General features: G+C 41.8%; 1 protein-coding gene across 1 annotated transcript in view; it reads left to right on the top strand.

The window, feature by feature from the left end:
* Positions 1-27,957, top strand: part of LOC121281177 (A disintegrin and metalloproteinase with thrombospondin motifs 2-like) — a 287,596-nt gene that overhangs the window by 222,051 nt on the left and 37,588 nt on the right. Inside the window, exons 8-13 of the mRNA XM_041193930.1 lie at positions 803-946; positions 2,496-2,628; positions 10,000-10,113; positions 12,357-12,502; positions 16,815-16,990; positions 25,039-25,172. Of these exons, the coding sequence (XP_041049864.1) occupies positions 803-946; positions 2,496-2,628; positions 10,000-10,113; positions 12,357-12,502; positions 16,815-16,990; positions 25,039-25,172 (847 nt within the window). The remainder of the gene's footprint in view (positions 1-802; positions 947-2,495; positions 2,629-9,999; positions 10,114-12,356; positions 12,503-16,814; positions 16,991-25,038; positions 25,173-27,957) is intronic.

The raw sequence follows: 27,957 nt of genomic DNA, 5'->3' as shown, positions 1-27,957 counted from the left end.
CCAAGCCTGAATGTTGTCCAGGTCTTGCTGTATGTGGGCACGGGCCGCTTCACTATCTGAAGAGTTGTGAATAGTATTGAACACTCTGCAATCATCAGCAAACATCTCCACTTCTGATATTATGATGGGGGAAGGTCAGTAATGAAGCAGCTGAACGTGGTAGGGCCTAGGATGCAGCCCTGGAGAACTCCTGGAGTGATGTTTGGGACTGAGTTGATTGGCCTCCAGCAACCACAATCATTTTCCCTTTTGCTAGGTATGACTCCAGCCAGTGGAGAGTTTTCCTCTGATTCCTATTGACTTCAATTTTGCTAGGGCTCCTTGATGCCACACTCGGTCAAATGCAGCCTTGATTTCAAGGGCAGCCACTCTCACCTCACCTCTGGAATTCAGCCCTTTTGTCCATGCTTGAAACAAGGTTGTTATGAGGTCTGGAGCTGAGTGGCCTCGGCAGAACCAAATTGAACATTGGTGAGCAGGTTGTTGCTGCTTGATATCACTGTCAGTAACTCCTTTCATCATTTTACTGATGATGTGTGGCCAGTGCCTGAAGTATACTGGTCCTAGCCCCTGCAGTTGCAAATAAAAACAAAAAGACAAATAGACAATGTAATTATTAAATATGAACATTTTGGACTCTCAGTCCTGTCTTCATTTTGTCTTTGCAGTGACTCTTTTAATGATGAGCACTTGGCTTTGCCTTGTGTTTGAACAAATTTTGTACTTAAAATCATGGTACAAAAACCCAACTTCTTGTTTCATTGTATTGAACCATCTGATTTTATCTTTTTCCATCTACTAGGTTAGGCATGGAACATGATGGTCAAGGTAATCATTGTGGTGATGAGATCAAAATGGGAAGTATCATGGCACCATTGGTTCAGGCTGCATTCCATCGTTTCCACTGGTCTCGCTGTAGTCAACAGGAGCTGAACCGATACTTGCAGTGAGTGAAAAATTGCTGCTGATTGCTGCTGGTTTCCAAGTGAATGAAATAATAAACGTATGGCCTTCCTCCAATTAATTGATGAAAGTTCAGTGATTGTAGCCCAGCTTTTCATATAATGTTCTTTTTGAAACAAATGTTTTGTGCTTTCTATGTTCTAAAATATTGCAGAGAGATCTTCCTTGCAGTTAGTTTTCCTTCCTTGTGCTGTATCATTGCTTTCAGAATAATGGTGCTTCCTGACAGAAAAACAAGTGCAAGCATCCAGCTAATAGTTTTGTCTTTTTAATTTGTTCCAAAACATAAATGGAGAGAAAGGAAAACAACACAAAAAGAGTGAGCTTTTACATGCATTAAGGTACTATTCTTTCATGGTTGGTGGGGCAATATCCTGTAACTCCCTCTCCTGTATGGCAGCATTATAAACCCAAGAACTGCAATGGTTCGAGGAGTGGCCCAAAAGCCACATAAGAGGATATGAAGACCCGTGGTCCAAAACTTGATCAAAGATACAGATTTTAAGGAGAGATTTATATGAGGAGAGGAAGGTAGAAGAACAAAGAGGTATTGAGAGGGAATTCCAGACCTTAGAATCTGGACTGTTGAAGGTTTGGCCACCAACGGTTGAGAGATTAAAATTGGGGAGGAGTGCAGAGGTCTCAGAGGTTTAGAGGGGTGAGGACTTCACAGATTTCTGGAGGTGCAAGAAAATAGCAGAACTTGAAAACAAGAATGAGAATTTAAAAGTGAGATACTCAAGACCGTACATCCTCTATTGGATCCAATCATTATATCAACATTTGTTGATCAAACACACCTCCAATGAGTCCAACATTTGAGAATCATGACACAAAAGGTTCCACTTCCAGTCATGATGGAAATGAAACCATTGCAAGAGTATACTTTTTGATGCTATCTCATTTAACTATCTACGCACATGATTGGCAAGCTTACAACTGCAAGCAGCTTTGTTGTTGAAAGCCTGCTGAACATGATTATAATTAGATAAGCTTAGAAAATGGGCCAGTTATCGGACCCATCCTTCACTTCTAATGCATTGGATGCCGCAATGGAAAATGCAAGGCTTACCTTCTCTAATTTACCTTAAATTGATTGCAGTCTTTTTAGCTATTATTTTGGCCTATTTCAGTGACCATTTGAAGAGGAATGATAGTAATCCCTAGGGCTGTGGTGGATCTGAAGGAACACATTTCTCATTAAACCCCATACCCCTACCAAGGTCCAAGAGCAGTATGGACCTCAGATCCTCAAGGCCTGTAGTCCTTGCCTCTACTGCAGCACCACTTGAAACTCATTTGATTACAGTCACTGCTAGTGGGGATACTGCTGGGAGCTGGCACTGCACATATAACGATCTGACCCAGGAAAATGGGCAGAATAACAGTGAGGTTGGGGCAGGAAATGAAGAATGCTGGCCATGCTGTCATTATTGGTGAGGGTATAAACCATGAAAAGTTGCTTGGATGTTTGATGTCTTTCAGTTGGGCAATAACTTTGAAAGCAATTTGAAAATATTTTTCCATTGCAGTTCATATGACTGTCTACGGGATGATCCATTTGAACATGATTGGCCATTGTTACCACAACTTCCAGGCATTAATTACTCTATGAATGAACAATGTCGCTTTGATTTTGGAGTTGGGTATATGATGTGCACAGCAGTAAGTGTGATCAAAACTCTTTCAGACCTACAGAGTTTGCATAAGATATACTGAAACAGGCATGTATGGGATAGAATTTCTGCGGAGGTTATTTTCCCACTGTAGCCTCTGCAGAAATCTCAAGATTTCTGCCAATCTTCTTCTAATGAGACCAGAATAAACCACTTATAAAACTCTGGACATTTATCAATATGTGTGTAGATCATTTATATCCACACACACAAATAAAATGATAAAATAATTCGAAGCCACAATTTAGGATAAGTAGACTAAAGCACTCTGAACATGTTGTCAGTCACTGTTATTAGTATAAGTCTTTCTTCTGTGTGTGTTTAAATCAATAAAATGGTAGTGGTGTCCAGGATTCATATGAACCATTTAATCCAGCTCCTTTAATGTTTTCCTTGATTTGCAGGATGCTTGAAATTGGCAAATGTGCATGACCTAGGCAGCTTTCAAAACCTTCATATTTTTCCTCTTAAGATCTGCAAAGAAGTTTGGAATTTCCCGTGCAAAACTGCATAGAATGACACAAGGAATCTCACATATTGATGTACAATATTTTCTAAATGTACAGTGTTAAACCTACAGTGTGGTTTGATTTTACTGCCAAATTGTTGCTCATTTTTAAAAGTATAGCTAGAAAAAAATTTCTTTATGAAAAGCTCTTTTTTCCCAAAGTAGAAGAAATCTGAAATCCCAGTTATTTACAAAAGGAGTGAAGTCACACAATTCAACAGTTTAAAACCAAATAATTTTTACTATACAAGAACCAGACAAAGTAAATGCTAATTATTATCTTAGGTAATCACTTGTACTGTAAAACCCAGAATCAATACAAGTTAAACATAAATTAACAGGCAAATTGTGGTTGATTATGAACAATAAATTACACATTAAATGGCAGATACAACTAAGATAGATCTTGCAAATTGACTTGGCTGTCTGCTCAGTATATATCATGTTTTTATGAGTGATTGGTGCCTTTATATTAAGAGATAGGGTAAAACACAGTGTGGGTTAATTTATTAAGTCAAGGCTTATGAGAACAGATATACATGGCTATGAAGCTAGAAAACATCAGAGCTGCAGAGCTGTGTGTGTGCATATATGTCATCAATTTCAACCACCAGGTCCTTCAAAACTCTGTCTTCCTCATGAAGAATTTCGGCTCCTCTTTTTCTAGGATTTAGACTGATCCCCAGCTGACAGCAGCACATAACCAACCTGCATTCTACGGGTATGGCACATTTTTGGTGAACGTCCTCAACTCTACTTACAACAGTCTGGATAGTGTAGATTAACTAATGTTATCTTCAAGTAACAGGAACACCTGCAGACACTGTATATTTGCCTATTTTCAACTTCTAGATCTAGCTTCCATCTTCTTCAGCCTGTTTGTACTGCACCACTGGGATCATCATCTGAGCTCTGAAGGCCCTGTGTCCTTTGATACAGTTTCAACCAGTTCCAGACTCCCCAGAAATTTTGGTTTCCAATCCAAGCTTCATTTTTAGTTTTCTTGAAACTGACCCTTCCAGTTTCTCCATTTCAATTTCCCTTTTCAATTAGGGCCTGTCTCAAAAAATGCAAACTTTGAAACTATGGACTCCATCACGATAAGGATGAGTTATGTTGGCATTTTAATATTCCACAGGTGAATCCATTAGGACACTAGATGGGCTTGGATAATATTGTGCAGCTGAATTGGATGAAAGCACACTCTGATGTGATCTAATGATTATGAAGGGCCCTAAGTTAAGGGATTTTGGGCATAACACTCCAGTTTCTAGTGATGTGAGTCCAAGGCCTGGATTTTCTCAACAACTTAGAGCCACATCGTCGTTGCAAAAAATTGTGTTGTTCCAGAGAGGGGAGGAAGGCAAAACTGAACTCCTTTATTTTTCTCACTGTCTGTGCATAAGCAGAGGTGTTTTAAATTTTGAAGTAGGCTCTGGTATGTTTCCTGAAATCCACTGTGAGGTACATTTTTAAAGCGACTTGCAGCAAACTTTCGTTAGGGCTAAATCAAAAGTATAGTTTATTCACACATTCAAACCCAGTGAATGGTTGCAACTTCATATACACATGCACACCAATAAGAAGATAGGAAAGAGTTTTTACAACTATGCATAACTTAGAAGAAAAAGCACCACAGATATAGATATCAGTTCACGTGATTACCAAAGTCCAGAAAGTTAGAGTCCAGTGAATCCTTCTTCACAGAGGAGCTACAGTTGAGGTGGGTTTAGCTAGATGAAGCAGGATTTTCAGAATTCCTTTAAAGTTGATGGTTATGCAGTGAGATGAGATTAGTATACAGAGACTTGGTCTGCTTGGCAGGCAATGGCTGGAGTCTTCCAGAGAAATAGGCTCCAAGGTGACTTAGACTTGATGCAGACTGTGGGTCAGCCTGGAGTCCTGTTTTGATATTTGCAGGCTGAAGTTCGAACAGCAGACTGAGTTGTGGATTTAGAAAAGTAATATCAAAACTTTGCAAAGGCCAGAAGCTTAGGTCATGTGATGTTGCCCATTGCTGAGTCAGTTGCAGGCAAATGAGCAGTTTATATGCCTTTGGTCAAAATCCATTGTTCACCTTAGAAAATAGATGGTGTCTTTTAGCGCCTCTAAAGGTATAATGAGCTTCATGGCTCTCCCTTTGTTATTGGGCCAGGCTGGGGAGATAGGTCATCTGCTGGTCTCTGGGATCATTGATTGTAATGTGTCTTCACGATGAGACGTGTGAGATTCCACAAGGATGAGGGTTAAGCTTTTGTCCTATAACTGCTGTTGGAAATTTCCAGAAACTGTAGCCAACTTGTGACTCATGTAACTTGTAGCAGCCATCTTTTGGTTTAGCTAGTTGACTTTTTAAATAAGCAAAAAGGTAAGGTTTGATTTAAACAGTTTATGATCACTTTCATGTCTTAGGGACATGACAGTAGAGGAGGCTGAAACCCAGACATCCCACCCCCAAACACACATCTAACATTTTTGCGGGCGTGGAAATAGGGCCGGTCAGGATTTGTGCATGGGTCACGAAGGCAGCTGCCCATATAAAACAGCAGCTTCCCCCACTCATCTGATTTTTGTTAGCCGGGAATGGGAACCATGAAATGTGCAGATTAGACTTGTTAGCACCAGATCTAAATTTGTGTTCGTTGAAGAGGCAAGGTACCCTTTTGGAGAGGTAGGGGTACTCCTTTGGATATAGTCCTAGGACACCTTTGGGTGAGGTCAGGTGCCATTTGGGAGAGGTAAAGTGCCCTTTGGGATTGTTATAAGTGGACATGAATGTGTGTAAAAAGTACACAGAACTGTCAAGAGAGTTGCGAAAAGTGACTGTCACAAGTGTGAAAAATAACTGTGAAAAGGAACTGTTAAGTTGTCAAGCCATTTAAAAGTTGAGCCCTTTATAATTTTGATAAAAACTGTGTGGAGTTTTGTTTTATTTATTCTGTAATAGGATGTGGGTATTGCTAGCTAGGCAGCATTTACTCCCCATCCCTAATTGCCCTTGGTGGTGATGAGCTGCCTTCTTGAACTACTGCAGTCCATGTAGTGTAGATGCACCTGCAATGCTGTTAGGAAGGGAGTTCCAGGATTTTAACCCAGCGACAGTGAAGGAACGGCGATGTAGTTCCAAGTCAGGATGATATGTGGTTTGGAGGGGAATTTGCATGTGGTGGTGTTCCCATGCATCTGCTGTGCTTGTTCTTATGGGGTCGTAGAGGTCACGGGTTTCAAACATGCTGTCAAAGGCATCTTGATGAGTGATGCAGTGCATCTTGTAGATGGCACACACTGCTGTCACTATGAGTTGATGGTGGAGAGACAATGTTTAAGGTGGTGGATGGGATGCCAAACAAGTGGGCTAGTTTATCCTGGATGTTGTCAAGCTTCTAGAGTGTTGTTGGAGCTGCACCCATCCAGGCAAATGGAGTGTTAAAAAAAATTACTTGCTATTTCACTCTGTCTGTTGACATAAACCTGAACATTATCATTACTGGATTAACGCTGTATGATTGATTTCACAACCTTCCATTATCATAGTAGGGTGCCTGCCATTTAACAGCTACAAAAGGTTATAGACGCTTTGCAGTGGGACTATGAATTCCAATGTCTGTTTTTAAAGGATTAAGTACTTGAATGAAATGTTTGTTTTTATAATGGTTTATGTAGTTGAAGGAATGTAAATGTACTGAATTTGTTTTTATGAATGAGTGTTATTTTTCCAAAATAAAGTCTACAATACACACTTAGGGCAGAAATTTTCACTTGGTGGGCAGGCACATGCCCAACCTGCTCAAGAGTGAAATGATGTGCATTAGTTCAGTCATCAGGCATGCGTTGGAGCCTGCAGCATGCCTGCCAAAAATTAAAAGGCCTGTTAAGGCCAATAAGTTATCAATTAACGTAAAGGTTTCACTGCGCGTCCAACTTAACGGTTGGTGGGCAGGCGATAAGGCCAAGGAGCCTTTGCATTTTTTTGGAAACCTTATCCATGGATGGAACAGCTTTCCAAAGCAAATAAAAATAAAATAAAAACTTTAACTTTTTACTAATAACATGTCCCTGCTCATGTGACCCAGGGGACATGTTTTATTGCAATGGATAGGACATTTTTATTTATTTTATTTTATTTTTATTATCTCTTCATCTCCCTGAGGCAGCTCTGTGCCTCAGGGAGATTATGCGGTACTCACTTGTGCGCACGCGTGAATTGCACACTCGCAATCCTCCCCCACTCCCGCTTAGCGCTGCCACTCTCATTTCACGCTTGGCAGGCCTTAATTGGCTCGTCAGCATGAAAAATTGCGGCATCGATTGCGGGCAGCTTTCCGACCACCACCGCCCGCCCCCGCCCCTGCTGAGCACCCCCGCCAAGAACAAAATCCAGTCATGAAATGTACTGTGGAGCACTTAGACCTGAATTTTCAGTTGGTACAACTTGTGGCTCCACAAACCTGACCTGGGAAAAAGTGCACAGAAAGGTCAGATTTTCAGTCGGGGTGGGGGGCCTAAGTGCTCCACAGCACATTTCATGAAGACAGAGTTTCATTAAGTTTTTTCACTGTGGAGTTGCAGGTCATTGAATTTCAACAGCAATTTAGTAAATAACAAATAACACAGTTTTGGCCAAAACTTAGTGCAAATTGGCAGCCTTGTCCAAAGCCTCAGGAGCTGATTCCTTTTCCAAAGTTACGCACGGCTTTCTGTAAAATGTGGAGGATTGCTAAGTATGCCCAGGCACTATGTGACACAGCCATATGCCTATCTGTGCTTTCACAGCAGTGCTCTGAGCTTTGGACGAAACCAAAGCACCTGGCTGTCTGACTTCAGGTCATATCATTCAATGAACTCACTTGTGTTGTCACATTAACTATAAGAAGGATTTAAATTGCACTTGCAGCATACCATGTCTGATCAAATAGTAGGAACTATTGTGAAGACAGCATATTGGATGCTCTAAATCGCACCTAACTTGTGGTCACCTTCCTGAAGAGTGTACACAATAAGAGAGCCCCATGGAACAACACCAAGGGAGCAATAAACTCCATTGAAAGTATTCTGCACAATTACTTGTCTGAAGGATGCCTAGTCATTAGGAACAAATTAATTTCACTTCTGAACACTGTCAAATTACACTGCAATAAATGTGCATTTCAGACAAGACTATCACTGTGCATTTATTACAAACTTGTACACAATAGGAAATGTATTTTGAATCAAATTCAGCAGTTTTCTGTGTAGTTGTTAGCTGCGTCATTTTTTGTCATTCATATCCTTAAGCAATTTTCTATCCATGCACACTTTAAATTAACATAAATGATCATGTGCATATGTTTAATAATCAGAGCATAATTGGAAGGATGTACCAAGCCATTATTATGTAATATCTAATTCTTCAAAAAACCATTATTTTGCTGTGGGAATATTGCTGCAACTCTTTTTGGAAGGAAATGCAAAATCATACTTAGCAGTCTTGTCAAATGTTAAAATTAGAGGCACTAATATTTAACTCTTTTAAAAAAATAATCTGTAATTAGTGACATTCAGCGCTGGACATTTGAAGAAAGCTGGGGCATAGACTTGGGGCCACCATTTTGCAATGTTTCAAATGTGATCCCACTACAATAAATCTACTACCACATTATCATTAATGTACCAGATAAATATCCAAAAACTGTTTAGATTTTAATATTTAAGGGGTGAAATTGCTTCTGTCAATGACTACAGCAATAATATCCAGCTTTGTACTTTTAGAAAATAATGCACAAGAGGAATTTTGCATCCTTAGCCTATTGCTAGAAAAAGAGACATGCTGTCAAAGCTTTTTGTCTTGGAGCCATCAGGACAGACACAAGAATGCCAAATTTCAAAGGGAGCAACAATTTATAATACATAGAGAAAAAAGGTGCTGATTGATCACCAATTTATCTGGTCAGCGTAACCATGATACTGCAGGGTAGCTTTGATGTGCCCTATTTCAGCATCAAGCTTGCATGGTGAGCTAATGGCTCCAGATCTATTATAAGTTTGCCAATAAGGCCAATCTTATAGTGCATGGAGCTGTCATAATCTCAACACATATATTGACCAGTGAAGGTAGGCTTGAAATAGAGAGTAGCAGAGAACCCATTAGTGGATTTCTCAACCAGAAGGTCAATGAAAGGGAGCTCATTAGACTGCTCCATTTCAAAGATGCATTTGAGGATGGGATGGAACTTATTAATGAGTGTAAGGAAATTCTTACATGCAGCTGCAGATTCAAATATAGCAACTGTATCATCTAGTATCGGAAATATGCAAGGGGTAGGAGGTTAGGGGTCATTCCATCGAAATCATGTTTCTTATGGAAACCAACAAAAATGTTAGCAAGAGCTGGGCCTGGGGAGGATCCCATGGCAACACCATCTATTTGGGCATATTTAGTGTCAGTAAAGCTGATCTCAACTGTATGAGTTGCTGAGTTCATAAGTTCAATGAATGCAGCTTCAGAAAGTGGCTGAGTGTCTATATTGTTATGATGCAGTAACTCGGCACAGATGTCTAAGGTTTCCTTAAGCAGTACATTAGTGAATAGGCTCGCAATATTGAATGAGCACATAGACACGGCATTGCTATCAATATAGATGTTGCATATTGTCTTCGTGAAAGTGAAGGAATCCGTCTTCATGTTGGTGGAAAATTCACTCAACCATTTGGCCAATAATCCTTAGATTATGAAAGAAAAATCATCAGTCATAGCTAAATATTTTTAAAGTCATGAAATTCATCTTCAATTTTTTACATAATATTTTTTAATATGTGACAGCATGTTTGAAAAAATATTTATACATAAACACCCATTTATCTTCATGGTTTCAGTTTCGCACCTTTGACCCCTGCAAGCAGCTGTGGTGTAGCCATCCTGACAATCCATACTTCTGCAAAACTAAAAAAGGACCTCCACTGGATGGGACAATGTGTGCTCTTGGCAAGGTAAATATATGTATCCTGTTGGATAATGCTAGATCTACTTTTTCTTTACACGTAGTTCTGTTTTCTTTCCCCTGACAGTAGCAGACGGAGAAACCTTGTATTGCTGCAACGTATTAGAAGTATGAAAGGATATAAAATGTTCTGTTTGGAAAATGTAGCATTGAAGCCAAAATGAGCATGATGAATACTTGAAGATCACAAGCAACAGGATAATAGAAAACAGTGAATAGCTGTAGCCAATGTTCAGCCATTATTCATTAGCACTATTTTTGGCTCTTACAGCATATCTAGGCAATTTCGCTACTCTGTTTGCAATGCAGTAGGAAAGACACATTCTTACTCAAAAATGGGATGTCAGTAACTGATTTCTTTGATCTTCAACACTAACATAATCCAATGACACTTTTGTTATGACCGATGCAGTTGGTAAAGCTGAGTTATTTAAAAATCCCAGAGGGAAACTTTAAACAACTGTCATAACCTATAATTTTAAGTGTTATGTTTGGGATGCGACTCTAAATTCAGGAATCAGACCACCAGTTCTCGAACTTTTACATTAAACTAAATGAAACATTTTATTAATTTACACAGGTTAAAATATATATACACATGGCTACAAATTACTACTATCATAACTTTTAACAAATTCCCAAACTAATCTCCATTAAGGCAACAGCAACCCATAGACTTAACATTTAACTTAACAGGCAAAACATTTTCACCTCACAAATTCAAAATGAGGTTCTTTTCACTTTGATTCCTGTGAGGCTTGGAGGCTTACAGCTGCTGTTGATCTCACAACGCTTCTGCCCTACACACACAACACAGTTGAAGTTATATCTAGCACTGAAAGTAAATTCTCATTGTATCACAACCTCTGAACTAAACCTCTCTAACAATAAACCCCCTTTCATCGCAGCAATTTTATTAGTAATATAAACATATTGCTTGGTATCTGCCAGATAGGTGTCAGTTTTCACCCCACTTCTTGAATGCTCTATTCAAAAAATGCAAATGCACTCTCTCTCTCCCACATATCAAAACTCGTACACATCGAAGCACCCAGACTAGCTGTCTTTAATCCAATTAAACCAAACCCACAGACTAGACCTCTATTTTAAAAGAAAAATATTTTCTGATAATATTATATAAATTAATAGCTTCATGAGACTACATTGAAGAGAGGAAAGTAATTTACGTGGCAGGAATATCCTCGAGGAGTTCTGTGAACATGAACTGCTAAAGCTAACTTCTAGATTGTAACTGCCACCTGAATCTTGAGGTGAAATCACTACTGTTAAACCTATCATATTTTCTAGTAATGCTTTGGAGATTATGCAGTATTTTCTAATTTCATTCTGCTATTGTCATTGCCCTCTTTTTTTTTGCTAGCAGTGGATATTGTTGTCATTCACATCCAGGGTGCTGAGTTCATTGAAAGTGTGATGGTGTGCACATGCAGGATTGACAATGCGATACAGTCACTGAAATTTTATCAGGCTTCACTTATTCCATGTAACAAATAAGGAGTGATTCTGTTGTTCCCAATGGGGAGCCATGCTAACAGAAGCACATTGCAGCCCATGATTCTCCATCCATTAAAATGAATAAATCAAAATAGAAGCAGGTATCATCAGGCATGCCATTCATTCCTAGAAATGAATGCTAGGAATTCATTTCTTAGCTGTGACTGGAAAAGAATACTTGGATCCTCAAATGTATCCAGATCCTCAAATGCATCCAAAGAAAAAGCAGTTGCCTGAAGTGTGAGGGCACATGCCTTTCTTTCCCTGTTTGAAGTTCTCTTCCTCCTCCAAATATATAGCATTCAGTGGGAGGCTCAGAGAAATGTCCATGCTGAGCACTGGTTGATCACTGCTGTTCAGAGGTTGCTGTCAGTATCAGTGCCAAGGGAAAAAATCTTTGCAGAAAAAAAATGGTTGGATAGAAAGATACAATCGCAATACCAAAACTAGATAAATAATTTTTGTCACACTCCCTAATTTAAATCATTTTCACAGCCCTGCAAGTTTGTGCACAAGTTTTGTTCTCCTTGCACTGCTCAGCTGCTTTTGGTGCATTGAGCCCATTGTGCAGAGCACAAGCCTGAGCACTCTGCACTTAACAATATTGAGCACCTGCCATCAGCTCCAAAACATCATCTTGTAAAAGAGTATATATGGCTCTGAAAGGAGTAAATTAATATTTATGTCTAAGTTGTGTCATTTCTTTTTGTTTTCTAGCATTGCTTTAAAGGTCACTGTATCTGGCTAACTCCTGACATATTAAGACATGATGGAAACTGGGGGACATGGAGCAAGTTTGGATCCTGCTCTCGAACCTGTGGAACTGGTGTACGCTTCCGGACACGGCAGTGTGATAACCCATTGTAAGTAAGGTTCTGATAAAATGACTAATTACATTTTATTATTGTGTGGTTGAGGCAAAATTGGAATTATTGATATACAGCATAACTCACATATCCTTTGTGTAAAAGTTGCCAATGTCATTTTTTGATATTGCTCAAAAAATATTTGTGATAGAAATTGTTATGTGAAATAGATAAATGTTCAATTTTTTTAGCTGTCTTACATGGTTTATAATGCCGTTTCCAGGCTAGTAGAGAGTAAAACTACTCAATGATACATAAAATTAGTGTCTTTAATTTTGTGGTCAACAGCAAGTGACAGCACTCGCTACTGACCTCAGAGAAAGCTATCCACAATCTAGCTATCTCTGTGGTGTGGACTTCACCTTTCCCGATATTAATTTAAATATGGTGCCAAGGTCAAGGGTATCTCCAGGTGTCCAGCAGTAGCAATGTCATCAAGAAGAAAAGCAGCCAATCACATTGAAGTTCCCGTACAGATAGCAAATAAGAAAGTAGGATGCACTTATCCTACACATTTTACTAAATTAAATTAAAGAAATTATTGGGCTGGGCACATTAAACTCTGGAATATCAAAAAAACTACAAAAATTAATTAAAAACTGGAATTTTTTAAATAAAAAAATTAACATTACACACATTTAAAATTCATTTTCCAGGGCCAAAGAGGTTCTTTAATAGTAATTATGACTTAGTACACTGTTTTAAAAACCCACTTACACCTCCTGGACATAACTTTATCTGGAGTCTTTAACAGTGCTGTTACAGAATAAATGGGCAAGTTCTTATCAGTTCAGTGATTTCTGATTGATTGCGTACTGTGGGGACTTCAACAGCATACCCAATGGTGAAGCGTCAAATCACTGACAGCAACTTCTGGAGTTCACATTTAACTCCAAAAATTGGTGTGCATTTCAGAGGTGTGAAGACAGCAAACACTGACAGTTGCACTGTCATTATTACGTAAAATCTGAGTCTTCTTATAATGTCAGATGATCTAGTCTCCCATGAACAGTAGATTATGCTGCATGGAATACAATCAAAGACTGCGCATTTCTGTCGCTCAAATCATTTGATTTAATTATGAGAGCTTGCCATCCATCTGTGATATCAGCAAGAAACAAAAAAAACTTCCTGAAAATAGAATAAGATCAACTTTGAACTGAACCTCTATATATTATAAACAATTAATCGATCTTCCGTGATTTTCTCATGATAAATCAAAGGATACACTGGCTTGGAGTTTCTACCAGATTGCACTGGTCCAGCACAATTCACCCAGTCATTCAAATAAATGCAAAAGATCAAGGAATTCTGAGCGCACAGGACGTTCAGCGTGAATCAGGTTTCCACCATCTTTTGCCCTTGTTTAAAAAACATCATGTTGGAAGCAGCTCTGTTCACAAAACTGACCATGCCTCAGATCAAATTAATCACTATTGTGAGTTTCAGCTAACTACACCCACTTCCAGCCCTGCCAAGAGTTAAGCTGTTTGTTTTTAGGTGCAAGGTCACTGCTGATGCATCTTTTAAAATCACTCAATATCTAAAAAAAATTAAGTAACTGACTCTACACCAAATATAACTAGCAATTAGATTTTTTAAAAAGGTTTTTAAATTCCTTGCCGTTAAGCAAGTTCAGGTTGCTCACAGGTGGTGGACTTGACCCCACTGATTAAAAATATTTATACTTTTTTGCAGTAAAAGCATTTTCAGCTGTGTTATTGAAGCTGAACTAACACTCTTAAATATATCAAGGAATATACTTCAATGCAATTTTCTTTCTTAAATTATACCCTAAAATGCTGCTCAATTGCCTGGGTTCATGGCTAAATTTACATGTGGCAATATGCAAATGACTTTGAGTAGAAACTTGAGTAAAAGTTCCACTCTTCAAAATTAGTTCACTGATTGTGCCAAGTGGAAACACTTATCCAGTCACTCTCTACACTTACCTCAATTGTTTTTGTGTTGCTGCTTTTTCCATTCTCCTTTTCTTCTGCTTCTCTCTCTGTTGCTCTTTTCTTTAGACTCTCTCCCCTTCGATTTGCATTCTGCTTCCTTGTGCCCTCTTCATTACCTCTGCCTGGCTCTTTCACTTGTTATTTTGGTTGAGGGGTGATGAGGTGTAGCAGACAAGGGACAGGCCACAGGCTGCAAGAGATGTTGGTGCCTGCTATGGGGCATATAAAGGGCAGCACGGTTACATTTTCATCTGGTAGGTGTAGGGCGAGAGGAATCCATCCAGGGCTGCATACCAGTGGATTACTGATTCCTGTTGGACCACAAGTGTCAGCTGGTCAGTACTTCCTGAGATCTGAGGCATGGGGCATGTTTTCTGGTAGAGATTGTGGGATTTTGGTAGGAAGTGGGATCCATTGAGCACTGCAGGCTGGCATGGGGATGGGAGGAGATTGTGCCAGGAAAGCAAAACAATGGAAAGGGTGTGATGCTGTGGAGCGGACTGGCAAAACACTAGCTGTCTTAAAGATGCAAATGAGAACTTGGAGGAGTTATGTAAGGAAAATTTAAACTTCACCATCTTAAACCTAATGCATCAATATAATGTCCAGGTATGCGGGAAGATCTGGCCTTCCTGTAAGTGTGTGCTATATATAAAACATTTAACATATTTTAAGCAGCTGGATGGTGTTGTTCAACCACTTTCCATACCTCCCATGCATTCCTGCTCTACTCCACCCCCCCGCTTCATGCCATCTTATCCCCTATGCTGTCTTCCCACCCCACCTCCCTCCCCGCACACCCTGTCGTGTTCCCAAACCTTCCAGCGAGGATAACTTTGTTATTAGCTTCCCCTTACCTGCTGCTGTTTTTTCTTCCTCCATCAATCCCATCCTGCCGCCATTGCCACCACGATCTTTCAGCAGCCACACGTGCATCTCCCACTCCAGTCCTTCACTCGCTCCACCTGCCACCATATGCACCAGGCTCTGGACATCAAATCAGCCCACCGGCCTCTAAGAAAAGTGTGGAAAAAGTATTATTTGTATCGATGGCTGGTTCCTCCTTTATATTCTTCTGGTTTTCTCCTTGTCTTTTCGGATTCTTTCCCTTGTCACTGTATCTTAATTTGTTTCTTTTTTTGCTATCTTCTCTAATTTTTTTTCCCCTGTCCTTTTCTTCACTATCATTTGTCAATGGGAGTGTTGTTGTGCAGTAGAATGTATGAGAAATGGCTGAGGTGCGAGGAATACCTGTTTAAATCTGTAGGCAAATTTTGGGTCCTGGGAAGAGAGCAGGTGTCTGGTCTCAGGGTGATTGCTGATTTGTTAAAGAGCAACAAGGCACAGTGAAAAGCAATGCCTAAAATCATCTCCCCTACTTCTCTTTCCCACCAAAGTCTCACTCCTACCTCCTCCCTGCCTCTTCAGATCACCCCCCTTCATCTGCCATATCCCTCCCACTTGGTTGCTTCTCTGTAAATCCACTTCCCCTTTCCCTCCTCCTTTCTCCCTAAGCTCACCCATTTTTCTCCCAGACCCTCCTGTTTCTCCACAGCCCCTCATTCTCATTTCCTTCGCCCCTCCTCCTTCCCACCATTCCATGAGTCTACCCTTACACCTCCCCATTCCTTCTCCTATATTGCACCTCTGAACTCGAGATTCTCTACTCTCTCACACGCCTGATGTCTTCCTCCTCACTCTTCACCTCCTCACCTCCATTCTTTTCACTGTTACCTCCCATTGCCTCATCCCCATCGACCAGCATTGCTTTCTCTCCTCTCTGCCTGACTTACCTCTCCTTAACCACTTACCCCCTTTTCCCACCAGCTTAACCTCAAAACTAGTTTTCAAATGCTAAACTGGAATATCATCAATTGGTTGCCAATAGAGCTTGAAGCTTGGACCAATTGTACTGCCTAATGCTGAAAAGATGGAAAGTTAAGTATAATGGTGAGTAACCATTCCCCTCACTCATACCTCACAGTTTAAAACAGATCAACGTTATTCAAAGGATCGAGGATTTTATGTTCAGGGTAAAAATATGTTCCCAGTTAATAATAGTCTTTCATACTCATTAAATGATTGACTATTTGATCATCAGATTAGAAGAGCCTACAGCATTTTACTCTGCAACTGGAGGCACTCTAAAGAATGTTTGGGTTTTTATTTTCCGTGAGGGCATCACTTATTTGGATAGCTTGTCTCAAAATAAAGATGCGATTGATACAACTAATCCTGTGGTAATTTATTTTGGTGGTTTGATAAAATAGCTCATCATTTTACAGCTCTAGGTCAGTAAGCTAGCCTTGAATACCCTGTCTGTTGCACTGTTTACTTTCTTCCCCTAGACCTTCTAATGGTGGTCGAGAGTGCTCTGGTCAGAGCTATGAGTATCAGCTTTGTAACACAGAAGACTGTCCAGAACATTTTGAAGACTTTAGAGAACAGCAATGCAGGCAGTGGAATAACAACTTTGAATATAACAACAGCATGCACCAGTGGTTGCCATATGAACATCGTGACCGTAAGAAAGCTTATTTGCCATGGCGTTTTAATTTTATCCAATATTCCTGAAATGTTGCTAGTTAGCAGATGTGTAAAATAAAAAGCTTGGGCAGCCTATAATAAGCACAACTAAGTGGACTTAATTAGTGTTGCATGTACCACAAAATTGGATCATAACAGTGGATCCTAAAAATCCCCAGCTGCAATCTCGATCGCATCCACTGATGCCTTTCGCTGCTGACCACTTCGGATATTGCAGGATAAGCAGCAAGGGACCTGACTTGTGCAGGGTTGATGGATGTCCACACCACAGTTTGTTCATTTCTAGGGCCCACTTGGCTATGTCATCAAAACATCCAACACCAGTCTACCATGATGGAGAATATTGCTAAACATTTGGCTCTTCACAAAATTTTTGATTTGGAGGAGTTGGGCGTCACTCCCCTGCCCACTTCACCACCACCACCCCCCCACCCCCATCACCCAACACCAAGTAAAGCCTACTTGTAGCCATCTTCATCCTTCTCACTGTAATGGCTTCTAGTCCTACACTGGCTCCAGGGAAACAGGATCTCCCATTTTAGGGAATTCCTGCCCTACGGTCATTTACCCAAGGAGTTTATGGAGGCTCTGCACCTCAGAAAGCCAACAAGAAAATCAAAAAAATGGCAGGGGCTCGGCAGAACCAAGGAAACCTGGATACGCGACCTTGTTATAAGTTTCTACCTCTCAATGTGTTAGCTGAATTCATTACAAGCCTCCGACTCCCACAGCTATCTTGACTACAGCTCCTCACACCCTGCTTCCTGTGAAGACTCCAACTCTTCTCTCAGTTCCTTCATCTCTGTTGCATCTGTTCAGATGGTGCCACCTTCCAAAACAACGCTTCTGACATGTCTTCCTTTTTCCTTACCCAATCGTTGCCCCCCCCTGCTGTGGGTGACAGGGCCCTCAACCGTGTCTGACCCATTTCCCGCCCCTCTGACCTCACCCCTTCCCCTCCCTTCCAGAACCATGATTGGGTCCCCCTTGCCCTCACTTTTCACCGTACCAGCCTCTGCATTCAAAGGATCATCCTCCGCGAACTCTAGCATGATGCCACCACCAAACAAATCTTGCCCTCACCCCCAGTCAGCATTCCATAGGTACAGTCCTTCTGTGACACCCTGGTCCACTCTTCCAACACCTCCAACACGTCATCCCCTTCCCATGGCACCTTCCCATGGCACCTTCCCATGTAATCGCAGAAGTTGCAACACCTGCCCCTTTTCCTCCTCCCTCCTCACCGTCGAGGGCCCCAAACACTCCTTTCAGGTGAAGCAGCGCTTCACTTGTACCTCCTTCCATTTGATCTACTGAATTCACTGCTTCCAATGCCGTCTCCTCTACATTGGGGAGACTACACACAAACTGGGTGACCACTTTGCAGAATACATTCGCTCCATCCGCAAGCATGATCCAGACCTTCCTGTCACTCGCCATTTCAACACACCACCCTGCTCTCATACCCACATGTCCATCCTTGGCCTGCTGCAATGTTCCAGTGAAGCTCAACGCAAACTGGAGGAACAGCACCTCATCTTCCAATTAGGCACTTTACAGCCTTCTGGACATAACATTGAGTTCAACAACCTCAGACCATGAACTCTCTCCTCCATCTTTACCCCTTTTTAAACCATTTTTTTTTCTTAATTCATATTTATTTATTTACATATATTACCCTTTTTCCCCACCGCCCACAGAGTCATCTGTCAGTGGTTTCTGTGTTGTGTTTTCATAGAGCGCTGAGCCTTGTTCTGCTATTAACACATTCTGTCCTTACCTTTATGCCATTATTAGCACCTTCTTTAGTCTTTACCATTACCATTATAACGCCCTTTGTCTTGTGTCCATCTTTTGTCAATCTCTCCTTAGCTCCCACCTATCGCTGACCTTCTATTTTGCTCCACCTGCTCATCCCCTCTTAAACAGTGTAAAATCCATCACATTTCTACTTCTCTTTAGCTCTGAAGAACAGTCATACAGACCTGAAACATTAACTCTGTTTCTATCCCCATAGATGCTATCAAACCTGTTGTGTTTTTCCAGCATTTTCTGTTTTTATTTCATGAGTACTCATACTGTGTATGAGTAATTTGAGATGTGGCACATGGTTAGTGTAGCATTTATGGAATGACCAGGTGGTTATGGACCTATGGGGCAGAATCTTGTACTCTTGCTGGTGGCCAGCTTGGAGGTGAGAAGGGAATGTAATCTGGCAGATGGTGATGTGCTGGAGCCCTGCCACCTTCCCACCTCCGCCAGAATTAAGTTCTGGGTGCAAAGGCCCATGGTTGACCTTCTGCCAATTGAGGCCATTAAGTGGCCAATTAATGGCCACTTAAGGATCTCATCCTGCTACCGCTGTTATGAACCCCGTGGCCAGCAGCTCTCTTGCCATGCAGCATGCATGATAGGTAAACCCTGTGCAGGCTATTTGTCACCTCCTAAGGCGGGGGGCTGGCGGGTGGGGCTGTGGATTCCACAAGAAAGGCACTCAGTGCCTGACCAGGGGACTGGACACAGGGAAGGGAGTGCCCCTGAGAACCACCCTCTGCCCTTGCTGCCAACCTCCTCACCTCCCTCATTTGTGGTCTATGTCATTCCGCGGTCCTGGGACTTCAGTGCCTGTCCTTCTGGTAGCATCCACTGTCTCTCTAGTGGTGCTGCTGAACACAAGAGCTGCTGGCCTCTGATTGACTGCAGCTCTCAATAGGCGAGACTTCCACCCCTGGGTTCTTGATTCGAGAGGAAGGCCTGCTGCTGGCCTTGCCATTCTCTGATTGCCTTGTGGTTTAGCGGGCCTTCTGGAAAAGGAGCAGCGCCGGTCTCATGCCACTCTCAGCTGGCAGGCAAGACCCCCATCAGCTCAACTAGATTCTGTCCATTGTTCCCAAAGTTTTCCACCAATAGCAGGTTTTCCTTGTCTCATCTCTAGGTCATCTGTGTACAAATTAATGGAAATTGATTACCATGATTAGCCAGAAAATCACTTATTGTTGTATCATTGACTAACAGGTTGGTAGAAGGTGTCTTAGATGGATCTTGATCTTTTCTCATCCAACAATTTCTATGCTCCTTTCTAAAAAAAAATCCAAGTATGTATTTCCAAATGAGAGACAGATGGAAATGTTCATACTGGATACTATAATAGACTTAAACAAGACCTGGTTTGGCTAACGGGTCTTTCCTCATTCCAGCTTCTTATGATCTTCAACCCTTTAACTGAAGCAACAAGAAGAATGATTTACCATTTGAGCTGCAGTGGTGGTGCACCTAGAAGTGCATCTCATGTTGGATGTGCACAGAATTCTATGATTTTTCACTCATGGGACGATGTGCATTACGTATGGAGGGTGCAAGGGTGCAGGGTGAGGATATCCTGCATGCCTGCAGATTAAAAAATTTCTGCTGTACCTTAAAAATTGTTGTAACAATTTCAGTCATGTGAGTTATCGGAAAACAAAATGTAAATTTACTGCATCAAAGGGGGCAACACAGAACCTTGGAAGCAGAGACAACAGCCCCCTTTATCAAGAGACCATTCGAGGTGACACTGAATTTGGTGCAGCATAGGTGGATTGCCACCTTTGGGCCTTAGAGACTTGCTCAAATCTGGCACCCATAAGGGAGAGGAGGCCACCTTGTCATGCTGCAGGGCACCTCGCTATTCAGTGTCATCTCTCTCTTCCTCCTCTCTTCCTCCTGCTCCTACTCCTCCCCCATATAGCTGTCCCCTTCCAGGGCTTCACCACACTCAAGGTCCACAATTGTCTGGAAGGCCCTGTTATGGAGAGTGCAGCGGACCACCATAATGACCAAGATCCTTGCAAGAGGGTATTACATGGCAACATCTAGCCGGTCCAGGCACTGAACCCAGTGCCCTCTGAGCTTGCATTGCTCCATAATTTGTGAATCTGATGTGTTGTCTAACCTTGGTGGAGAGAGCATCTGTCACCTCAGTGATGCACCAGTGCGCGGCCACCTGTGAGGTGCTGCAGAGGCCTGACAGGTATCTTCATTTTGGCCTGTTGACTTTGTAGTGACTATTTCACCTTCAGGCCCCTTGTCCCTCTCTTCTGGCCTCCAAAATGCCAGGTGCTTTGCCCTTCCTGTACAGGCTGCTGCTCCTCATCTCCAATGGCCTCAATTTCTGAGAGTGCAGTACCTATTTCCAGCTGCAGCTTTCCTGGTGGTCCGGTGGAGTCCAAACAGCTTTGCCACTGCTCTGATGCCCACGTGATGCCAGGAGGGTGACAATCCCATGAACCAACGAAGTTCTTAATTCAGACTCTTCCCCTAACCTGTGATGGGTTGCTGCACCTTTAACCTCAAAGGGATAAGTCCTTTATAAAAAGCACACACACTTAAGTTTTGAAACTTTTCTGGTCTCCTTGACTTGCCCCTGACGTAGTTTGCGCCTGTTTTCATCTGGCCCGAGGCAGGGAGCTCCATATGCTGGGTGCCTCCAGGAAAATACAGTGGACAGAATTTTCTGCCTGTCGGGCGGGCCCAACCCAGTCTCCGGCGGGCGGGGAGCCGATCCCTGCTGGAGAAGCGGGCCCCGCCGCCATTTTACATGGGCGGGCAAATTAAGGCCCACCCAGCGTGACATCCGGCGGGAAGCGCTATGCGCTTCCTGTGCAGGCGGGGGAGGGGCGGGGATTCCCCAAAAGCGAGACTGCGCTCTTCTGTGCATGCGCACGAAAGAGCACACATCTCCCTGAGGCTAAGTGCTGCCTCAGGAAGATCGATTATACTTTGAAAAATATTAAAAATAGAAAAAAATAAATTCCCTAACATGTCTCCCTCATGTGACAATGTCACATGGGATGGGACATGTTCATAATTAACATAATAACTTTATTAAAAATTTTAAAACCCTGCGTGAAACCTCATCCCGCTGGCGGATGAGGTTTCATGTTTTATCTGTTTGCCGCTGGGGCTCCTGGCCGACCCACCAACCTTAAGGTTGGACGGGCAGATACACTAAGTACTTTAATTGCTTTAATTGATCTGTCAATGGCCTCAATTGGCCATTGACAGGTAGGCAGGCCCACAGCTGATTTTGCTGCGCCCCGCCTTCCTGAAAACTTAAATGGGGCGGGATAATGTCGGGGGTTCCGCCCAACGTCATCCCGGGTCATTTTACGCGTCGGCGAGTAGACCCCGCTCCCTGCTCACCAACGGCAGAACTCTGCACAGTGTCTTCATAGGGACGGGCTTTTCACAAACCCTCAGTAAACAGGTCTGCACAGCCACTGCCTTCAGGAAAATTTATGCCATCGGGAATGGAGGTGGGATATTTAGACAAACTATGTCGCCAACATTTTTCCTGGTCACCTGCCTCTATTCCGACCCAATTTGGGCCCTGAAAATCCGGCCCCACTAGAATGTTGCAACCGATTTGGGTGCTTGAAGAAACAGAAAATGCCGGAGGGTGGGGAAAGAGGCCAAAAGGTGACTTTGGTGAAGAAAGCCGCAGAGCCATCATAGTGGTTGGAGCAAGGCAAGTGGTGGAAAGTATAGCCACACATGAAGGCTAGAATGAGGGGCAAGGTAATGTCACTCATGAACCGCGTTTAGTTGAATAGATACTTTAGGTGAAATCTTCCCATCCCATTCCCTTTAGAGAAGAGAAGGTTGAGAGGTGATTTGATAACGGTATTCCAAGTCAAGAGGGGTCTCAACAGATTAATGAGAGAGAAACTGTTTCCTTTGCTGGAAGGGTTGTGAACCTGCGTACACAGATTTAAGGTGATTGGCAAAAAAGGCAATGGCAATATGTAAAAAAAAACTCCTATTACACAGTAAGTGGTTAGGATCTGGAACACACTGCCTGAGGGTTTGACGAAGGCAGATACAATTGTGGCTTTCAAAAGGAAATTGGGTAAACACCTGAAGAGAAAATAATTACTGTGCTTCAGGAAAAGGATTAGAGAACGAGACTAGCACATTTGCTACTGGAGAGAGCTGACACTGATGCAAGAAGCTGAATGGCCTCCTTATGCGCTATAACTATTCTGTGGACAACATTTTCTGGTTGGCAAGTGGGGCATTTGCTCTGATGTCCCCCATGTCATTTAGATTTTCAGTTTGGTGGGTGCACAGCCAAGTCAGGTGCATATCCGCTGACCTATTAACTGTCTATTAAGGCCACTAAAAAAGTAATTGAAATGATTAATGGACCTGCCCGTCCAACCTTAAGGTTGCCAGGCAGGTGAAGAGCCCTGGCGGCCTTCAAATAAAACATGAAACCTCATCCACGGGTGGGATGAGGTTTCATTAAAAATTTAAAATTTGTGTTACATTTTTAGTAAAAGTAATTGACATGTCCCAGCTCATGTGCCAGTGTCACATGAGGGGACATGTCAATAAAATTTCTCTCGTCCTTTATTATCTTTTTAAAAGTAACATTGATCTCCCTGAGGCAGCACTTTGCCTCAGGGAGATCTGTGTGCTCTTACGCACACATGCAAGAAAGAGCACACTCCCAGCTCAGGGAATCCCACCCCCCCACCGTCCGGCATAGGGAGTGCACAGCACTTCCGGGTGAACGTCACGCTGGTCAGCCTTAATTGGCTTGCCCATGTAAAATGGCGGCGCGCCCCCAACTGGGGCACCGATCAGGAACCCGCCCACTCGTGCCCGCTCCTGCATGACCCCCCTGACGGGTAGAAAATGCTGCCCCGTGATTCTACACCAAGGGGAGATGTAAATTTTAGACAAAAAGCAAAAACCACCCATTGGGCCTAAGCATCTTTCCTGACATATAACATTGCTAAAGAGGTGGAGGGATAGATTGGTTCCAAACAAAAGGGCTGCAGTTAATTACGTGAAGTAACACAAGAAATTTAAAAAACGAATTAAAGACATTTCTCCAGCCAGTGAATTCAGCCATGCTCCGCTGTGGGAAGAGTTTAAACTACTTTCCTCACCTAACCAGAGGCCCTCAGTTAGTGGCTCCTGAGATAGCTGGCATCCAGTCAACAGTCAAAACATGCCTGGCTCTGGAAGATCTGCTGGTATTAGAGTGGAAGCTCAGTGACAGGCAGCAGGCCCACTCCAAGTGTGTAATTGTCCCTAGTTTGCACTAAGTGCGGTGGCAGGAGTGAAAAAGGACTTGTCCCCCTTCCCCAAGCAAGTCCTAGCCCTGTAGCCATTGAAAAGCCACCCCTGCCTTACTGCTGGTCTGTTAGGTAGAGACCTGTCATGAGCCCCCCTAAAAGTGATATGGTGCTGCCTGCAAAGCATGTCGCTGATGACCGTGAGTGCTGCCCGAAGCAAGGTAGACAAACAAATCTCTAAGTCCCGAGCGAAGTGCAGGTCACCAGGTGCACGTTGCTGATCTACAGTTGTCAAACAGGTCGGCATGTTTGCCCATGATCCAGCATGGGGGGCTTATAATGAGATCCTAATGTATTGAAATTAGCTCCCCGACGTACGGTGGCGGGAAACGCGGTCCGCCATTAACGGGTGGAGTGGACAATCACAAACTGGTTTTATGACTTTTTGCAACCTTCTGATATTTTCCCCTCCCACCCACTATGATGCCCACTGCAAATGGGAGTGGAAAATCCCAGCTTAAGTTTCTACCAACTGCAAGAAAATCAAGGCCTTAAAGTTGTTGGCTTGATGAACCTTAAAAGTCATTAACAAAAAAAGACTCTTCTGAAGAAGAGTCATATGGACGCAAAGCATTAACTCTTGTTCTCTCTCCACAGATGTGGATGCCTCCTGACCTGCTGAATTTTTCCAGCATTCCCTGTTTTTATTGAATATTTTTTATATATTTTTGACATTCTATCTGTAGTGTTTTAGTTGTCATTTAAATATTAAAACATTAAAATATTTGATCATTCGCACCCATTTGATTTCTTGCAAAAAAGTCTAACATAGGTATTGATCTGCTACATCAACAAAGATGCACTTACAGTAAGAAAAAAAGCTTCAAAGACATTAAAAGCTGAGTTATTCTATGATATGCAAGGATAATTTGTGTGTAATATAATTAATATCTCTCAACAGCTGAACAAAGGTGCTTCCTCACCTGTGAATCAAAAGAAACCAGAGAAATTGTCTACATGAAGAGAATGGTACATGATGGAACACGCTGTTCCTACAGTGATCGCCATGACATTTGTGTTCGAGGTGATTGTGTGGTGAGTGATGCGATCTTTGTGTTAATTTAGAATTCAATAATGTAAAGTAGCAAATTTTTCTTGGATTCTGCCAAACATGCATTCCATCTGGTCCAAGATGTGCTCAATAACTGAAACGGATATTAATATTATAGATATACAACAATCTTTTAAAGGTCACATTTCTTAAGTGAAAGTTTACTAAAGATAAATATTTTAAGCTGTTTCATTTTATCATCTGTAAGTGCTATTAGCACAAATTAAAAGTCTTCCTTTTAAAAATCATAGGATATTTCTGTGGCTTTGTTCATAGTGAACCAGAGGTTTCGGTGTTCATACAATGAAATGTACAATTTATGTAACAACAGTGAAACCACTTTTTCCCCTAGACTGAATTATAGGACTATTGGCTTGACATCACTTATAGGGAAGTTGTTAACAGGAACCATTGTTCACCACTGCAGAGCAAGGGTTATGAGAGACTGTCGAAAAGAAGGGCATGTCTTATCAACCTGAATGAATTCTTGAAGAAGGTTCATAAATTGATAGATGAAGAAAAGACATTGTGCGTAGAATTTTAAACTACACTCTCCCAGAATGAGGCGGGTCCCTCACAGCTGATTACCTTATGCTGGGCTCCCTTCCCAGTAAGTATCCCAGGCAGTCTCTCCCATGTAATCTGAATTTCTGGGTTAATCTGGAAGTGCCAAATTTCTTTTAATTCTTCTCCTGTTTTTCAGAAAAACCCTGTTTAGCCATTTCCTGTAGAGAAATATACATTTAGTTATTTTGGTCAGGTTCACATAGTGCAGTATTTGCAGCGTGGGAAGATCTTCACACAACTAAAGTTAGTGTTTTTCAATCATTCCAAATTGGCCAAATACTTTTTAATTATAGTGATAAAACGAAATTAACAAAAATAAATTATAACCTCCGCATATAGCCGTATAATATATGCACACCATCTTGTCAGCAGTCTGCTTGGGAGTGTGCCAGTTTATAAATAAAATAATTGGAGAGAAAGTAGTGTTTTTAAAAGAGAAAAACCACAGCATCTTTAGTTGATAAAGACAGGAGCAAAATAATTCCACTCTACGTCTTTTTTTTGAACACTGTGTTTGGTCTAGAAAAATTCAAATAGGATTTAAAATAGTTTTTCATCTACAGGATGGCTTTGCCACAAAAACTCTAGGGTTATAAATTAGCCTGGGCCCACACAGCCTTAAGAGAGATGTTGGCCTTATCTGAAATTGGGCCTCAAGCCTCACCTCACCTCCATCTCTAGGAAAAGTTCACCTCCACAGGTAGCTTGCCCCATGAGAAAAAGTTTTGTCTTGCTGTCAGTGGCTCTCAGATAAATTCCAGGAGGAAGATTGGATCAGGTAATGTTTGGAAAGGTTGCTTGCCAGGACTGTGGAGTTGAAGGGTATAACTCTTGCTCCTCCCCTTGGCTCCCGAGAGAGTTTAATTTTAAAATGTGCCTAACATTTACCTTTTTTGTGAGCCGTAGTAGGTACTGAAGTCCTGTGTTTTCTCAGTCCTGCGTGAGACAATCCTGACACCTGCCCCAGTGATCAATAACTAATTTTAGGCCCTTCATTAACATATTTAAAGAGCCAAGCACCTGTTTTATGCATGTGGCACAAATTGGGTGGATGGCGTCCTGCTTAATTGTTATGCTTTGCACAATATTATACACAAGACAAAGGTATAACGCAAGCCTATTCCTACCTCTTTTTGCCTGTCTTACGCTGATATTTCATGGTTGGTGTGTGCTTGCTTATTAAGGAAGAGGTTGCTAGAGAGCATAAGGAGGTAAGGAAGACAATGATGACAATTTTGCTTTTATTTTATAATATATTTACTTACACATTTTAACATTTTGACCCAAATTTTAATGGGGTAATACTACTGTTGGATTGGCAAAGCTCAAATAGGTCAGTTATTAGTTCCTGAAAGGTCTCCAAACGAGTTTGGATTTCAAATCTTATTTTTCTAAATCATACAAATTGACCTTTTTCTGATAGAACATGAGTCCACACAATCCCACAAAAACGTTTTTGCTTTATTTTTACAATGGAAATATTAGCTTGGTGTTGCCACGTGCAAATCTGAAATGTTTAGTGTGCAGCTATAATAGCTCAGAGCTAACTCTTTTTCTCAATGGGTCAATAAAAGAGACTCTGACTGTAAGCTTTTTGTTGATCAGACCTACATTTGTACTATACCTGGGAAAGCATTTAAATTTTTTCTTAAATATTTGGGAAATTTAAAGATAATTTTATGCCAATTAGGACTTGGTTCCAAAACACACAATAAAGAATTTCCTTTTTCTCAAAGTTTCATAGTGGCTGGCCTTATGATGCAGCTGAAAGATAATCAAATAATAGGATGAAGCAGAATTGTTAAAATATTGATGTTTAAAATATTGATGCATTTTTTGTATACCTCCTTGGACCCTGTCAGCCCTAATTTGTATGGAAAATTGTTCCATTTTTCTGAGGTCAGCAGTCATATAGACAGTGATTTTTGTATGAATAGATCCCTATGAGATGGGGGGAGCAGAATCATACCGATCTACACTCAGGGCAGAATGTTCCCATTGGCGTATAGGGGGGGCCCACACGCATGTGCGTAAAATGACTCGCGGTGACGTTGGGTGAGTGTCCCAACGTCACTGCGTGCCAATGCGATATGTCGTTGGGCGGGCACGCGTTAACCCCTGATGCATGCCCGCCATTAATTAACCGGCCACTTAAGGCCTTTGAGGCGCCAGTTGACGACGATTTTTCGGCGCCTATGCGAT

Source organism: Carcharodon carcharias, chromosome 8, assembly GCF_017639515.1.
Source record: "Carcharodon carcharias isolate sCarCar2 chromosome 8, sCarCar2.pri, whole genome shotgun sequence".
Classification (NCBI taxonomy): Eukaryota; Metazoa; Chordata; class Chondrichthyes; order Lamniformes; family Lamnidae; genus Carcharodon; species Carcharodon carcharias.
The sequence above is the reverse complement of the archived record's forward strand: the minus strand, read 5'-3'. Positions and strand labels throughout refer to the sequence as shown.